At 45.4% G+C, this 16,523-nt stretch overlaps 3 protein-coding genes across 7 annotated transcripts; 2 read left to right on the top strand and 1 right to left on the bottom strand.

Moving 5' to 3' along the window:
- Positions 1-2,308: 2,308 nt before the first annotated feature.
- On the top strand, positions 2,309-5,137 carry LOC136455518 (uncharacterized). Its single transcript, XM_066455515.1, has 3 exons — positions 2,309-2,316; positions 2,426-2,843; positions 4,370-5,137. Exons 1-3 carry the CDS (start codon positions 2,309-2,311, stop codon positions 5,135-5,137), a joined length of 1,194 nt encoding a protein of 397 aa, XP_066311612.1.
- A 2,487-nt stretch (positions 5,138-7,624) lies between these two features.
- On the bottom strand, positions 7,625-10,322 carry LOC136481146 (methyl-CpG-binding domain-containing protein 10-like). Of its 4 annotated transcripts, none has more exons than XM_066478506.1 (6): positions 10,168-10,322; positions 9,538-10,030; positions 9,042-9,311; positions 8,627-8,899; positions 8,383-8,484; positions 7,625-8,253 (listed from the first exon to the last, which is right to left on the bottom strand). In XM_066478506.1, exons 1-6 carry the CDS (start codon positions 10,279-10,281, stop codon positions 7,970-7,972), a joined length of 1,536 nt encoding a protein of 511 aa, XP_066334603.1. In that variant the 5' UTR covers positions 10,282-10,322; the 3' UTR covers positions 7,625-7,969. The 4 variants fall into 4 exon arrangements, with proteins under 4 accessions (XP_066334603.1, XP_066334609.1, XP_066334615.1 ...); XM_066478512.1 differs by having other exon boundaries at positions 7,625-8,250; XM_066478518.1 differs by having other exon boundaries at positions 8,627-8,875.
- A 1,877-nt stretch (positions 10,323-12,199) lies between these two features.
- On the top strand, positions 12,200-15,031 carry LOC136481130 (calmodulin-binding receptor-like cytoplasmic kinase 2). 2 transcript variants are annotated; one of them, XM_066478498.1, is made up of 6 exons: positions 12,200-12,756; positions 12,941-13,149; positions 13,453-13,618; positions 13,930-14,019; positions 14,171-14,469; positions 14,555-15,031. In XM_066478498.1, the coding sequence occupies exons 1-6, from the start codon at positions 12,432-12,434 to the stop codon at positions 14,810-14,812; spliced, it is 1,347 nt and encodes a 448-aa protein (XP_066334595.1). In that variant the 5' UTR covers positions 12,200-12,431; the 3' UTR covers positions 14,813-15,031. The 2 variants fall into 2 exon arrangements, with proteins under 2 accessions (XP_066334595.1, XP_066334589.1); XM_066478492.1 differs by having other exon boundaries at positions 12,938-13,149.
- The last annotated feature ends 1,492 nt before the right edge of the window (positions 15,032-16,523 follow it).

Below are 16,523 nucleotides of genomic sequence, written 5' to 3'. Positions count from 1 at the left end.
CTGAAAGGTTGTGTCCATATTCTCACCATTGAACAATTTGTCAAAATACTCTTGCCATCGATGTCGGATCTCATCCTCCTTCACCAAGAGATGCTCCCTTTCATCCTTAATACACTTAACTTGGTTGAAGTCCCGTGTCTTTCTCTCACGAACCCTAGCCATCCTATAAATGTCCTTCTCTTCTTCCTTCGTACTCAAATGTTGATAAAGATCCTCGTACGCTCTACCCTTTGCCACACTTACAGCTTGCTTTGCAGTCTTCTTTGCCACCTTGTACTTCTCTATGTTGTCCACACTCTTGTCATGGTACAAACATCTATAGCATTCTTTCTTCTTCTTAATAGCCCTTTGGACTTCCTCGTTCCACCACCAAGTATCTTTAGCCTCGCGTCCCCTTCCTTTGGTTACTCCACACACCTCTGAGGCTACCTTCCGAATGTTGGTTGCCATCTTGTTCCACATGTTGTTTATGTCGTCTTCTTCCTTCCAAGAGCCCTCTTTGATAACCCTTTCTCTAAATACCTCTGACGTCTCCCCTTTCAGTTTCCACCACTTTGTTCTTTCAATCTTAGCTTGTTTATCCCTACGGGCACGCACCTGAAAACGAAAATCTGCCACCAAAAGCTTATGTTGAGAAACAACACACTCTCCTGGTATCACCTTGCAATCCAAGCATGCTCGTTTGTCCTTTCTTCTTGCGAGGACAAAGTCAATCTGGCTACAGTGTTGTCCGCTACTGAAGGTCACTAGATGAGATTCTCTCTTTCTAAAGAAAGTGTTGGCTATCATCAGGTAAAAAGCTACCGCGAAGTCCAGAACTTCCTCCCCCTCCTGATTCCTACTACCATACCCAAAACCTCCATGAACTGCCTCGAAACCTGCGCTTGTAGTACCTACATGCCCATTAAAATCTCCTCCTATAAAAAGCTTCTCACTACTAGGTATAGCTCTAACCAGGCCATCTAAGTCCTCTCAGAACTGTCTCTTAGCACTCTCGTCAAGGCCTACTTGGGGGGCATACGCACTAATTACGTTCAAGACCATATCACCAACGACAAGCTTGACTAAGATAATCCTATCTCCTTGCCTTCTCACTCCCACCACACCATTCTTGAGGCTCTTATCAATTAAAACTCCTACTCCATTTCTATTCGCGACTGTCCCTGTGTACCAAAGCTTGAAACCTGTATTGTCTACCTCCTTCGCCTTCTGACCCTTCCATTTAGTCTCTTGAACGCATAATATATTTACACGCCTCCTAGTCGTGGTATCAACTAATTCTCTTAACTTACCTGTAAGTGACCCTACATTCCAACTACCTAAACGGATCCTAGTTGGTTCGACTAGCTTCCTTACCCTTCGCACCCATCGACTCAGATGCGAAGACCCTTGCTCATTTTTCACTACACCCGGGCGCCGATGTAGCGCGCCACTAAGGAAGCGACGACCCGATCTTTGGTCACTTGACACCATGCCCAGATCACGACACGGCGCGTCACGGGGGTGACGACCCGGCCCTTGCCTATTTAACACCATACCCGGGTTCCGATATGGCGCGTCGCTAAGAGGGTTACGCCCCAACGATTTTCTTTCGGGTTTCATCTCCATTAAAGTGGCTAAGTTTTTACATTGGCTCGCCACGCCTAACACAACCCTCCTCCTTTACCAGGGCTTGGGACCTGCTATGCTGAGACACCAAAGGCGCCCCACCATAGGCGGAGTTAAGCAATTGTCTTATTAATCACTCTAAGTATATTTATTCGGCAAATAATCTCTTTATCATATCTCTTTTATAAAAAAATCACCGAAAACTAGACTCATGTGATATCTAGCACCACCAAAACGTGACCGGCTCTACGAGCTTTATAGCATTTACTGTATCAAAAACGTTACCGGCTTTATAGGCTTTATAGCATTGGTTGTACCCAAAACATAACTGACTCATTGACCATAGACCAACATTCATGGTTGGCCGCCGTGGTTTTATTAATCCGCCCTATAAATTCTTAGAAATCCAACCAAACAAGTGACTGGCCGCCGTGATTTTATTAATCTATCCTATAAATTCTTAGAAATCTGACCAAACAAGCGGCGGCATCGGTGGTCCTATTAATCACTCTAGGTATATTATTCGACAAATTATCTATACACCTTATCTCTTTTATCAAAAGTCATCGAAAAACTAGACTCATGTGAAATCAAACACCACCAAAATTAAAAAGGGCCAGATCATTTCCACCATAGAACCCTTAGGAAGGGGGGAGGTGGTACTTATCATGACTCATGTTCATGCCAAAGGCGCATTCACATGGTGAGGTTGCCCATTTAGGAAGGCAGCGCAGCCAGCCGGCAGCCACCGCTAGAGGCGGCGTCCCTCACAAAAAACCACTCCATCCCCCTACAAAGACAACGGCAAGCAAAAAAGAGAGCGGGACACCAACCCGGGCGCCAAAAGCCCCTCTCCAAAACCACGCCGCGCCGCCGCATTCCAGCAAACACCTCGCCGGCGGAGGCGGCGCCCCGGATGGTCCGACGTCCCTCCCGGCGGCTCCGGCGCGCCCCTGGGGTCCCCGGAGCGTCCCAGGAAGCGTAAGAGCGGCACCTCGGCCGCGGCCGCGGCCGAGGACGCGTCGCCCAGGCGTGCGACGCGGAGCTCGGCGTCGGCGGCGGCGGCGCAGATGGACGTGGAAGGCGTGGTGGCGTGGTTGCGGCGCACGGCCGCGGGAGAGCTGTGGGCGGTGCGCGGGCGCAACCGTGGCATCGACGTCGACTTCGAGCCGCTGGGGGCGGTGATCCTGGCGGTGCGGCACGTGCGCTCCGAGCCCGACACGCCGTACTACAAGGTGACGCTCTTTCCAGGCCGACGCGCGGGGTTTTTCTCTCGACGCGTTCGAATTCTTGGGATTTGCGTGCACGAGGATCGCCGTCTTCGCGGCGCTCTTGTCTAGTTTTGTTCTAAAATGGATCAAATATTGCCAGTGTTTTCAGGTTTGCCGTAGTTCCCGTTCGGGAAAAAAAGTTTCGTTAGGTGTCTTTCACTCGTCACCATTGCATGCCGCTGTATTCGTTAGGACACGGAATTATCAGGTGTTGTCTCTCCATGCGTCTCGCTTCCTGAAACCGTTGCTTCAGAGCGAGATTCTCGGCTGTCTGGATGGCAATTAGTTCGTCTGCATCTTTCATTGCTCGTGTCAGATTCTGTGTCCGAATCCGAATAGTACACGTCATTATTAGTTGGACGGGCCAAGATTGTCTGTATCTTTCATTTCTCGTGCCTTTTATTCTTGTTAGTAATTCTGTTATTGTTTGATATGACTAATTCTGCCTTTTGAGCATGTTTAAGATGATCAAATGGAGAGTGGTGCTATTATTTTTTCACATTATTGTGATGGAATCATCTTGGTCATGGTTCCCATGTCAAGATTATATGTCACATTGATGGATGGTGGTTTTATTGGATGAAACTATTGACTGGAGTTGTATGTTTGTGGAAGATATTGTTAAATTGTTGCCATCATCGTCAAGTTCTGCTGCTGCCTTGTCATTAACGTTTTTTTACTGTTACCTTGTTTCAGATTTCTGATGGTGTAGTTATTGTTATTTTATTATTTCCTTGATTGAGATTTTTCTGATATTTGTGTCACATGATACGCCTAGCTAGTATATATACTGGAAAATTGCATTGCTAGTTTTATTACCACTCTCATTGTTGACGTTGCAATTTGTAAAAGGTCTACTGTGACTTCGTAGGAGGAATATTTTTTAATTACATTATTATTATGGTTAGATTTTCATTGATTATGTAGGAAAAGGATTCGGGCAAGGCGTTGTTTCTTTATGTTTTATTCTATCACTTATCATGTGTCCTCCGATGGTTATGTATGATAAACGAAGAAAGAATACAAGGAGCCATGACCTGCGCTGTCCGATGTTAGTCAAATCAGATGATTTAACAAATGACAAGTGCAAGTGCTTGTGTATCCCCCTTTCAGATGTTAGTTCATAATAATTTATTTTTGGTCATGCTTCAGGAAATAAGGTATCATAGCTGTAGATATGTGCTCCTGGTCATGCATGAGTAGATTGGTTCTTAGGTTTGCTAAATTGTCATATATCAAGGGTCTCAATACCCCAGTTCTCCTGACTAGTAATAGTAAGTAGAAATGTGTGTGAAAATTGTTTGCCATAAGACTGAACATTTTTTGTGCCCATCTCTACTGTCAATGAAAAACATATATCGCTGATCCTGCTTCCAATGGCAGTCTTGATAAATATTTGTTGTTATTACTGTTTGGTGCCTTCCAATTTTTCATCTACCATTTTTAAGTTTTGTTCAACTCATTGTTAATTCAATTCTGCATGCTGACAGAAACAGAAAAGACATCACAAACAAGACACAAGGAGTTCTGGAAGGAGAGCTGGTGAACTGAGTCACTTATCTAGTTTTCTTGAATCAACGAGGAAACGTATTGGGATAGACCCTGTCACATGTCAAGCTGCTATCCCTGAGTATAATGACCCATCTGAGGAATGTAAGGCTAACTACAGAAATGATAAAGATACCTTACAAAGGATGGGCACGGTGGTCAGGCTGCCACCCATTGTGGAGCCACCAAAGACAAGGAAATGTTCTCATCCTGGATCTGAGGATGACAATTGTAAATGTTCTCATCCTGGATCTGAGGATGACAATTGTAAATGTTCTCATCCTGGATCTGAGGCCTGCGTAGAAGTTCGTGTAAAAGAGGCCTGGAAGAGGGTCAAGTATCAATTGGGTGATCAGGCTTTCAGAAACTGCGGGTTCGGTGCAATGGGTGAGCGAGTTCTGAAGTTATGGACTGCAGAAGAGAAGAAAAAACTTGCTGATATTGAGAAGTTGATTCCTCAGAGTAAGAGTTCTGATGAAGACTTCATGAAGGTTGCCTTGGAGCAGTTTAGCTCAGAGAGAACAACAGATTTGGCTAAGTATTACTACAACGTTTTTCTTCCAAGAAGGTTGGCCAGCCTGAATAGAACAGAGGCTACAACCTCCATAGATGTGAGTCCAGATGATGAAGGCAATAATCAAGATGATGACAACAAAGTGCATCGCTCTGAAGAGAAGAGTAAAGGCTCTGGATCGTCTTCCAAAAGGTAGCAATATCACTTATGCCTTGAAAACCATTTTACTTTGTGCAACATAGTTCTATCAATCATATGCTATCATTTTCACAGAATATTTTCTGACTAAAGAGCAAGTAATTTCTGTCATTTATTAGGGTGTATGTCAACCTTGTTCATTGGGTTTTCCATAATGATATTGCTGTGTTGCATCTGTAAATTTCCGAACAGAGACACTACCTGCACTATAATAATATCAGCGACCATTTTGGAAGCTGGTAAAGGTCCTTGTTAGTAATATATATATTTAATCAATTAAGGGTTTGTGTACGTCCCTGAAAAATGAAAAAGGGTTTATAACTACATGGAGGTTGGCTATTGCTTTCTACTTATATTGCTAAACCTGCATCAAATTACAATTTGATACTTCTAAAAGGGGATGAGTAATTCAATTTTTTCTATTGATCCCGTCAAATGACTTTGAAAGTTTTGTGTATCCTGTCTGTGTACATATCGATTGGTTATGTGTGTGATTCTTATAGTGATTTTTCTTATCAATTGTGACAGTACTTTATGTCTCTTCCACTTGCGAGTTGAACATGTCTTTTCTCCTTGCTAGTTTGCTAATTGCATTCAGCTTTCTTTGACAGGTCCCGGAAGTAGGAGAAATGCCATACATGCGACTGACATTTTGCTGCGGAGGAATAGGAAGTAGGAAAAACCTGAAATACCTTAATTGCTTTGGACAATTGTCCATTCTTTTTTTCAAGTGGAGCTGGGGTAGTCTTCAAGGTTACATATCTCTGGCTATATGCAGTTGGAGTTGGAGTAGAAAAATATCACTTTTGCAGCGCTTGAAAGTGAATGGTTATTAGGTATCGAACTTAAATCAGCTACCAGTGAGTAGACACTGGAGTAAACATATGCTGATGAGTTAGTCTAACCTTTTTTTCTCCTCGAGAGAGCGTATATGTTCATGCATCGTGCCATTTTGTATGGACGCACATAAGAGCAAATCGAGAAAAAAAAACATGGTATAGAGATGCAGAGAGTTTACCAGATATGTTGGTCACCATTTATGGATTGTTATGACATACATCCTGGTAGCAAAATTTTGCTCAGGCGGTTTGATGGTTGTTGGAAAATCTCATATTTTTCTCTCTGCTCCTTGATGAGTTGTTTTCTTATAACTTGTCATGCCTATTGGCAGACTGTGGTATGCTGGCACAGAGATATCATTATGGAAAACTCACTGATGCCACTAGGTATCCAATACCCGTACCCATCCAATGACCCAATACACAAACAACTTATACTTGCGGACATCTCAGAAAAGAGTAAATGCAAACGGTATATTCCACAAGTAACTTTCTCTAGTAAATGGTTGAAATTGGTGTACCTGGTAACTATACTATACTACGAGAGAGGCCTGGCAGGCAAGTAATTACTCCCTCGGTTTCAAATTATAAGGTGTTTTGATTTTTCTAGATATATTGTTTTTACTATGTATCTAGACATAATGTATATCTAAATGTATAGCAAAAACTATATATCTAAAAAAGCCAAAACACCTTATAATTTGGAACGGAGGGAGTACTAATCAGTGTACTAATTAAAAGTGTTAGCAAGTAGAACTCAAAATAACAAGCAACATCTTAACAATTTGTAATTCCTTCTCTAGTAATCGCTAGACATTGAGCAACTCCAAGAAGCACTACAGTTCTGCTATACGCTATGATATTAATACCAGTGATAAAATAGAGTGCTACAATAGCTCACGCTACCCAACACAACATAATTAATCGGACAAAAGACCACCTCTCTTGCGCAAAACAGTGGCCACAAGTAGAAACATTCCATTATACAAAAATCAAGTGAATTCCATGTTCTGCAATACTTGCCCACTTCATAAACCACAATCAATTGAAATGATTTCATGCTTTTGAGCTAAACAACAATTCAAGCTATCGTTAGCACCCATTTGTTTGATTAAAACTCACAAGATAAAGCTAGTTTGTTCAATAAGGAGAGGTACGACCATTGTATGACAGTACAAATTAGGACATTAGTTGAATGTCTTTCTGTGATCACAGGGAGGAAAAAATAGTAGAGAAATTCTTCTGTGACTAGTGACTACAGTACATCTGGGATGCAATAGTGATCTCCAAAATTGAATATTAAGTATGAAATTTCCAGACAATAGAGAGAAATATCTTGAAATTGAATTGCCTTAGTAAATAAAGGGCCATTTAACTTCGACTAGAAGACAACTGCAATCGGTTGAACTCGATCAATGACACATAAAGGATTGTACAACAATTGGCTTCAGACCCAGTTACCAGATTATCAATGTGGGTGACAGTATATATTCAACGTAACCACTGGATGCTCAACAGTAAAAAGTCATTTCAGTAGATATGGGCATCCTAGAAAACTTCAAGAAAATTTTACTTTTAAATGGCTAGACAAACTGTCCATTTCATTCAAAACGATGGCAGACCTCATGATAGAGAAGTCATTTACAGGTGCATGTTTGTAGGAGCAAATAAAAGTGTGCGTTGCCTAAAAAAAAGTGCAATTCAGAAAAAAGGATCGGCATGTAGATGTCAATTAATATCCTGTAAACCATGCGGGAGGTGGTGTCCACAAACCACAGTGGACTTATATGCCTGCCTCATGCTCCAGTATAAACCATTTGTTTGCACCCTCAGAACTCTTTGTTTTCCTTTCTTTGCTATTAGATCCGTGTCTTAATCCATCTCTCTAATCCTGATTCTAGAGTTTTTGATGCACTGCATTACAGGATCTCATATAGTTTGAAATTTTTGGCTATTCCTGACTGGGCCTGGTGTCCTACAGCTCTTGTAAATTATAGAAGCATCCACCAACAATCACTGCCTTTCTTCTCCTCTTTGTCTGTGGACACATACATAGGCTTTGCAAATCTGTCAAGTGTGTTGACAAGAAGATTGGACAGATCAGCCTCACCAGTGAAAGTGAAATCATCTTCCTTGATAGCCTCCTCATCTGCAACTGCTGCCTTGTCAGAAGCATCTGCTGCACTGGGCTTGGACACAACGCCAAGGATTGGTGAATCCTCCAGTTTTGGCAGGGAAGCAAACTGGCGAACATTACTGATTTGCTCTCGTTCTTCTGTGGTTTATGGCAAAGATGCATTAAGATACACAATTAATTGATAGAAAGGTTCAGAAAATCACAAAGTTGGGAGAGATAAAAAAAAGCAAAGATCAAATCGACTGTGTGACCGGTGAGGCATCTCACCTTCATTGGACTTTGCTGGCCCTTCCTCCACCACCTCACCCACTTGCTCTTCATTAGGATCATCACTTACTGTAGGCCCGTTGACTGCATCAGAAGAATCAGCTGCACATTCAGAAACAATAATCATCAGTGTCCCCACGAAATCTACAATTCGATATCAGTAAACGAAGGAATACAAAAACCAGCATTCAAGCAATAACAAAAATACACGAGTTAATCAGGAGAAGCGAGAACTTGACCTCACCTTTCTGACCCTTCCGTGCTGCCACCCTCACCTTGGATCTTGCTGACCTCCTCTTTCTCTTTGCCGTGGCCACTTCTTCTGCCTCCACAGCTGCCATAGCCTCTGGTGCCACTGTCACCTGGCCTGGCTGCACCTCCTCCCGTGCCTTATACACTGTGGCCCTCCTTGTCTCATTCTTGCCTTCCTGTGGTTTTGCGGCCTCCTCCACCTTGGGAACAACTTCATCCGCTTTAGGGTCAACTTCAGGCCCTATGGTTGTGTCAGAAGAATCAGCTGCGCATTCAGAAATTAGCAGATAGCTCATGAACAATACTAAGTCTACAATTTCAAATTACAACATACTACTAATAATTCAGCATCAAAATCAGAACTAAGCAATCAAAGTTAATCAGGGGAGGCGATAACTTGTCCAAACCTTTCTGCCCCTTCCGTGCTGCCGCTGCTACCTTGGATCTTGTGGACCTTCTCGTCCTTTTCTTCGTCGTGGCCACCTCTTCCGCCGTCCTCTGATCCTGCTGCAAATCCTCATGTGTCTTATATGGCGCTGCTCTCCTCGTCATGTTTTGACCTTCCTGTGGCTTTGTGACCCCTTCTTCCACCATAATGACTACTGCATGCTCTTCAGAATCACCGCAGCTCTTATCTGAAACTACTGCAGACGCAATGGCCGCACCGGAAGAATCAGCTGCATATTCAGAAAATTAGTAAAAAAAAATTAAAAAAAAAAAACTGGAGGGGCCGAAGCCCCTACAGTATTCAGAAAATTAGTTTTAGGGACTGTTGACCAACATAGCCAAATTAACCTTTCACAAAGTATGGTAAACGAAGGACTCTTACTGGCAAATTACAGGAAATCAGCACGGAAATCAATCGATACAAGTTACACAGGGGAAGCGTGAACTTGTCCTAACCTTTGTGCTCCTTCCGGACTGCCGCTTGTACGTCCTCCTCTTTCTGATCCAACGCGATCTTCACCTTGGATCTCGCTGACCTTCTCGTCCTCGTTCCTACGGCCACCTCTTCCGCATCCACAGCCTCCTCTGCCACCGTCCTATTGTTCCCCGGCACCACCTCCTCCTCCATCTTACGTGCCCCGGCCTTCCTTGTCTTCCCACGTGCACGGCCACCGCGAGGGAGCGGACACCCGAGCTCCTGCTCCTCTCCGATCGCCTCTGCTGCCTCCGGGGCCACGGCGGCCTTCCGTGCAGCAGTCCTCTGGCACCCCTGCATGGTTAGGTCTGGCACATCCTCTTCCGTATTACCCGCTGCGATCATCCTTATTTTGGCCGGCGCATGGCTGCCGCGGGGGAGCAGAGACCCGTGCGTCTGCTCCTCCATGATAGTCACCTCCTTCATCGCCGACATCGGCGGCGCCGTCCTCCCGATCTCGTCGGTCCTGTCCACCTAATCAACACAGCAAACAACCTCCACGCGCATCAAATCGACCACCCCAGTTGCCCCCAAACGCCCCACGAACACGCATGGGAATAGATCCACAGAGATTCACCACGAACAAAAGGAATAGAATTGGGGATGCTCACCGAGGGGAGGCACCGAAGCGCTTCCGCCATGGCCGCGTTGGACATGTTCGCGCGGATGCCATTGCTCTTGCAGAGTGCCTGCAGCTCTCGACGCGAGAGGGAGTCGAAATCCATGGCCGCCGCCGCCTCCTCTCTCGCGTTTCCCCTTTCCTTTAGTGCCATCTCATCCGGGCTCCTCTCGATCCGCTGCTCGTTTGAATATTTGAACGTTAGAAGAGACGCTGCTCAGTGTGGGCCGGGCCCTCACGGTGGCGTTTGGTGTAACCTAACCTTCCGGGGCCGCTGCATGTGGGCCAACTCCAGGTCGCCTGCTTTGCCATCAGCGGGCCGGGGCAAACGGACGGCCGCGATGCGGGGGCAACCTCACATGGCAGTGGCACACCTGCACACATCTTCCCCGGTGATAGACGAAGAGAGTTAGTTGCATCGTGCCGCTAATAAAATAGTTAATTATTAGCTAGATTTTTTAGATAATAACTACCTCATTAGATAGATCAAATTAGATAATAACAGTTAATAGTTATCTTAGTAACATTTTTTATTAGTTATGTATCAAACATCCTCCAGCTAATAGTTAGCTAACTAATATTAGATATGAGCTATTAGCCAGCTAATTATTAAAAAACTTTCCGTGGTGGCTGACGGACCTGGGTATTTCGACTTAAAAAGAAGATCTTGTCATACAGATCGAGAAAACCCCTGAACCTCTGTCCCACCTATACATAGCGGCACCGTAGCTTCATGAGATGAGCTGAACACAGACATGTGCTTTGAATGTGAGGGCAGACGAGAGAGTTTTTTTTTCCCACCTTCATCACTACGGCTAAAGTCACGAACAAAGAGTGAGTTCAAATAGTTAATGAATTCAAACCGAGCCTATGTGGTGGCAGGCCAAGCGCGTCCTCAAGCAAAATCAATGAGCGTTCATGTAAGGTTGGCGACAGCAAATCAGCCACGGATGCAGACGGACGGCACGACCTCCATCTCCATCGGACGGTCTAGATTGCTCATTGTACTACAATGATGAATGATCCATCTAACCATCTGAAAGTTCTGAATGTAGCTTCCAGCAATGTACGTATTCCTACATTCTTACATACGGAGTAGTTACATTACGATCGCGATTGAGGTGGCAAACTAAATTCTTTAGATATATGTAGAGCTAGTAACAAAAGTTCCTCATTCTTGTGTCCTCTTGTCGTTTCTTCATCGTGGGAGTGTTTGGTTTCTCCTCCTAAACTTTAGCCGTTGTCCCATCAGATATTTGGACACATGCACGGAGTATTAAATATAGACTAATTACGAAACTAATTGCACAACTTGTGACTAAGGCCCTGTTCGCTGGTCTGAAACTGGCTGAAAACACTGTTCCGGCTGAATTGTTGTGAGAGGAAAACACTGTTCCGGCTGAAAAAAAAAATCGAACAAGCCGAATATGGGGTAAGCCGAACAGGGCCTAATTTGCGAAACGATTCTTTTAAGCCTAATTAGTCCATAATTTGACAATGCAGTGCTACAGTACATATGTGTTAATAACGAATTAGTTAGGTTTAATAAATTCGTCTCGTGGAGTACTGACAGATTTTATAATTTATTTTTTTTATTAGCACCTCATGCGATATTCTCACATGACAACTCCTAAGTTTTAGTCAGATGATCCAAACACCACCTAACAAATTTTGATTACGAGTGCGTTGAATTGGACCAGAAAAGTACGCACTTCTTTGTCATATCCGAAAACTTGATTGCAGTATACAAGAGAACAAAGTTTTACATACAATACAAATACATCAGCTGCATTAAAGATTTGTACTAATCTGACCAAGTCTGATTGCTACGTCCGTTCCAACCAAACCGTGACAGCGCAGGCAGAACGTTCTTCTTCTTCCTATTCCTACCTGATTAGCGTTTCATTTTTTTTTTCATTTCAGACGTTCTCCCATTCCCTAAAAAATGGCATGGCTCACATGCGTATCCTTCCTGGGAAACATTATTTCATTCCAAAAGTGTTCATATGACAATTGTATAATTGTACAGGTACCTTGTCAAGAAACCATTGGTGCTCCGCTCTCAAGAAAATGGACCAGCAATAATGCGCAGGCCATCCTCGGCATGCGATGCGGGTCCCGTTGACCCAGCGGCCGGAAGGCGACAGCAACCACGCCCCGTTCCGCTGAACAGCGTCGAGTCATCGCCCCATATCACCGCCCTCGCAGCGCCGGAGATGCAGCGCAGCCGGCACCAGATGAGAGCTGCCTCCCCCGATGGCATCATGGCCAGCAACATCAAGGAGGCAGTCCAGCAGCAGCAGTAAAAGCGCCGAGCTTTCGGGCGCCAGCGCTCACAGCCACAGCCACCATGGCCGAGCGGCCTCCTCCCCTGGCCCCTACGGCTATGGCCGGCAGCTCTCGTCCTACAGCACCCGCTCCTCCCAGGTCAGCAGCAGCGGCTCCTTCAGTGCGGCGGCGCTGCGGGTCGCCGGCGCGTTCACCAGCTGCTTCGTGCCGCGGAGGCAGGTCACGACCGAGGAAGAGGAGGAGGAGAAGAAGAAGAGCAGGCGCTCAGAGTGCCATGTCTCCATAGATTCAGGTATCGGTGCAGTCATGTTTCCTCTTTCCCCTCTTCTTCAGTGGCAGTAGGTTCATATCAATCCCCTATCATGGATGAAATGAAGCAAACTTCTCTGCTTAAAATTAGCACCAAGCAAGCATTAAACTTTCGAATTACGAAAAATCTGAGTGTGTGGAAGCTTGGCAAATTTCGAGTGCAGCAGGATCATGGCAAGAAGGCAGGGCTCTCACCATTGCTGACGTGTCCAAGGCAACATCAAACTTCAGTGAAAAGAACATGATAAGGCAGGGGCGCTCAAGCACCATGTACAGAGGGAAGCTCAAGGATGGGTCTCAGATCGCCGTCAAATGTGCAGAAAGGTTGGAAACCGAAGATCATCCATGTTTTGGATTGCTCATAGTCATAGAGCAGGTGAATTGCAGTAATGTTAGGGCGCGTTTAGTTCCGAAAATTTTTGGTTTTCGGCTACTGTAGCACTTTCGTTTGTATTTGGTAAAAATTGTCCAATTATGGACTATTTAGGCTTAAAAGATTCGTCTCGCCAATTACAGGTAAACTGTGTAATTAGTTATTCTTTTTACCTACATTTAATGCTCCATGTATGTGCCGCAAGATTTGATGTGACGGGGAATCTTGAAAATTTTTGGTTTTTGGGTGGGATCTAAACAGGGCCTTACTAATTAGCTCTCCTCTTCTGTTGCCTGATTGCCTCAGTTGAACGGTCAGAATCTGACAGCTGAACTCTGGAGGGAACTTGAGACTCTTGAGAAGATTGAGCATAGGAATCTGGCGAGGCTCTTCGGATTCTTTGAGCGCGCAGCTGATAGTCTCGTCGTAGTCGAGTATGTCAGCAATGGTTCCTTGAGGAAACATTTGGATGGTATGCTGTGTTGCTATGGATCATATCAATATATCATCCTATTCATTGTGCTAGTTTTCATCATCACTCTTGCAGTAGCTAATAGACCACTGTTTTAATATAAACTGTTCTGTTCTATACTTTTATCATAGAACCGGCATCCATAATCTTTGTTGCTTTTTCTTACCGCTGGATGCTGGAACTGTAATAATGAATGGTCGAGTGCATAATTCAAGTTCCTGTTTCTAAAAAAATCATAGAATCTGCATCGAACAAGTATTTGTCACTCTAGGAGGATACTGATCCATTTTGCGGTGCGAAAAATCCTGCAGAATCCTGTGGAAATGGTTTAGAACTCGGGCAACGGCTCAACATCGTGATCGACGTTGCTCAGGGTATCACCTACCTGCACGAGTACAAAGGTACGAAGCCGATTCAGCATATGTTCTTCAGATCAAATTGTGATGTGATTGTTGCAACGCATGGTGAAACATAGATAAACTGGGTTGTCACAACAAGAAATGGGACCTGTCTGATTATCTGAAACTCACAAGGTATCATGGTGAGTTGCAGAGCATCCGGTCATCCATGGAGGCATCCGGTCGTCGGGCGTGCTGCTGACAGACGCGCTGACGGCAAAGGTGGCCGGCTTTGGGCTGGCCGGGACTGCGGCCTCGGGCTCGGGCTCAGGCTCGGATGCAACGCCGGCGAAGGGCGCCGCCGGGTACGTGGACCCGGAGTACCTGAGCACGTACCAGCTGACCGACAAGAGCGACGTGTACGCCTTCGGCGTCCTCCTCGTCGAGCTCGTCACCGGCCGGCCGCCCATCGAACGCAGCCGTGGCGGCGAGGCCCGGCTCACCACCAAATGGGTAAGAAAAGAAACAATCCGAGAATTGCATGTATGTATGTGCAGAGCTGCGATACTCACAGCCGTGCCGTGGCCGTGCCATGCAGGCGTTGCAGAGGTGCAGAGCAGGGGAAGCCGTGGTGGCCATGGACCCCAGGATGCGGCGGAGCCCGGCGTCGGTGGCCGCGGTGGAGAGGATGCTGGCGCTGGCAGCGCAGTGCGTCGCGACGGCCAGGGATGACCGACCGTCGATGCGGCGGTGCAGCGAGCTGCTGTGGGCCATCCGGAGAGACTACCACCGCCAGGAGGAACCGCGGTGCGCCGCTGTCGCGGAGGAACGTAGCGACGAGTGGGTCGTCAGGTAGCTTTAGTTTGTAAAACCATTCAGAGGCTACAGTCGGATGAGATGATGCGTGCTTTGGATTGATTGGTATGGAAGTGTAACTAGCCTGTAAGTGGTGGTTTTCTCTGAACCGCGTGGCAAATGGGGAACTGATCATATAAAATCATGCTCTCACTATAGATTTCTCATGCGTTTGGAGTATGTGCATGCAAACAGTTTTACATGGTGCCAGGGAATATACATGAACTAAAGCTGCAGATTTTTAAATACAACTTCTGTGATTATTATCAAATAATCTAGTCATTGCAACCAATACATATATACACTCAGATGTCTTGCAGTCTCAAACATAAAGCTGTATTCTGACAAAAATGGGACAACAGTACAGTACACTGTTGACAGGGAGTAGCAATTACATCGAGCAATCGCTCGCCTCTCACGCCTCCGGCACAGCCGCCCAGTTCGTCCTTCTCCGTTGAACTTTTCCTACACGTCTCCTCCCCTTAACAGCTAGTGAGCGCACGAGATGGTCACGGCATCGTCATGGACCGGCTTCCCACTCTGGGCCTTGATAACGTGTACTGGGCCTGATCTTCCTCCTGGGCCTGCCTGGTACCATTCCCCCTTCTTCTTGATCAGCAGTGTTCCCGTCTTCCCCCTTGTTGGTGTCTGCATCTTCTGGTACCGTGACATTCCTCCTATCTTGAGATCCGGCTTGCCCCCAAGCTGGTGCCGCCGGGAAAGTAAGCTTCAAAGCTCGTTCATCCTCCCAGGTTGCAAGATGCTCGGGCCATTCGACCAGTGAACAAGGATTTGCTCAGAATGATGAGTATCGGTACGGCGTCGTTACAGAATCTTCAATGGGTACTGGAATGGAGATGGAGCAGGTGGAATATTAGCCCTGACCTGCATAGAAGAGCTGACGACGAGTTTGAGTTGAGAGACCTGAAAGACCAGGTGCACTGATGACTCAGCCGGAAGTTGGAGTTTATAAGCCACAGCGCCGATCTTCTGAATAATCTTGAAGAGACCAAAGTAACGATAGGACAGCTTCTGATTCACCCGATGGGCCAAACTTGACTGAACATAAGGTTGAAGTTTGACAAACACAGATTGACCCGCTTGAAATTCTCGTTCAGTCCTGTTTTTATCAGCTTGATGTTTCTGACGTTGCTGAACCCGAAGAAGTTGCTGATGTAGCAACTGTTGCATGAGTCTACGTTCTTTCAGCAAGACTTGCAGATCAGGAACAGCACAATCTTGGAGATGATCAATACCAAAGTGATGTGGTTCATGACCATACAGTACTTCAAAAGGTGGGCATTGCAAAGAAGAATGAAAACTGGTATTATACCCAAACTCTGCTAGAGGTAGCCAATCTCTCCATTTGCTGGAACAAGCATTGACAGTACATCTAAGGTAAGCTTCGAGACATTGATTCACCCTTTCAGTTTGGCCATCCGTTTGAGGATGATAAGTTGTGCTCATTTGAAGTTCAGTGTTGGACAAACGAAATAGCTCTTGCCAAAGATTGCTTGTGAAGATTTTATCTCTGTCAGAGATCAAAGCAGAAGGCATACCATGCAGCTTGAAAATATTATCCATAAAATGCTTTGCAATTTGCAAGGCAGTGAAAGGATGAGTTAAAGGTATGAAGTTGGCATACTTAGAGAATTTGTCCACCACTACTAAAATGCAGTTGCACCCCTTAGACAGAGGAAGACCCTCAATAA

This window comes from Miscanthus floridulus, chromosome 1 (assembly GCF_019320115.1).
Source record: "Miscanthus floridulus cultivar M001 chromosome 1, ASM1932011v1, whole genome shotgun sequence".
NCBI lineage: Eukaryota > Viridiplantae > Streptophyta > Magnoliopsida > Poales > Poaceae > Miscanthus > Miscanthus floridulus.
This window is presented reverse-complemented; position numbering and strand designations above follow the sequence as displayed.

Excerpts from the sequence above, each read along its gene's own strand:
- LOC136455518 (XM_066455515.1), top strand. Across the intron at positions 2,844-4,369 it reads CCGACACGCCGTACTACAAG|AAACAGAAAAGACATCACAA; the intron begins GTGACGCTCTTT and ends GCATGCTGACAG.
- LOC136481146 (XM_066478506.1), bottom strand. The coding sequence starts at position 10,281 with ATGGATTTCGACTCCCTCTCGCGTCGAGAGCTGCAGGCACTCTGCAAG. Across the intron at positions 10,031-10,167 it reads CGCTTCGGTGCCTCCCCTCG|GTGGACAGGACCGACGAGAT; the intron begins GTGAGCATCCCC and ends TGTGTTGATTAG. Across the intron at positions 8,485-8,626 it reads AGCACGGAAGGGTCAGAAAG|CTGATTCTTCTGATGCAGTC; the intron begins GTGAGGTCAAGT and ends CTGAATGTGCAG.
- LOC136481130 (XM_066478492.1), top strand. The coding sequence starts at position 12,432 with ATGGCATCATGGCCAGCAACATCAAGGAGGCAGTCCAGCAGCAGCAGT. Across the intron at positions 13,150-13,452 it reads TGCTCATAGTCATAGAGCAG|TTGAACGGTCAGAATCTGAC; the intron begins GTGAATTGCAGT and ends TGATTGCCTCAG. Across the intron at positions 13,619-13,929 it reads CTTGAGGAAACATTTGGATG|AATCCTGTGGAAATGGTTTA; the intron begins GTATGCTGTGTT and ends AAAATCCTGCAG.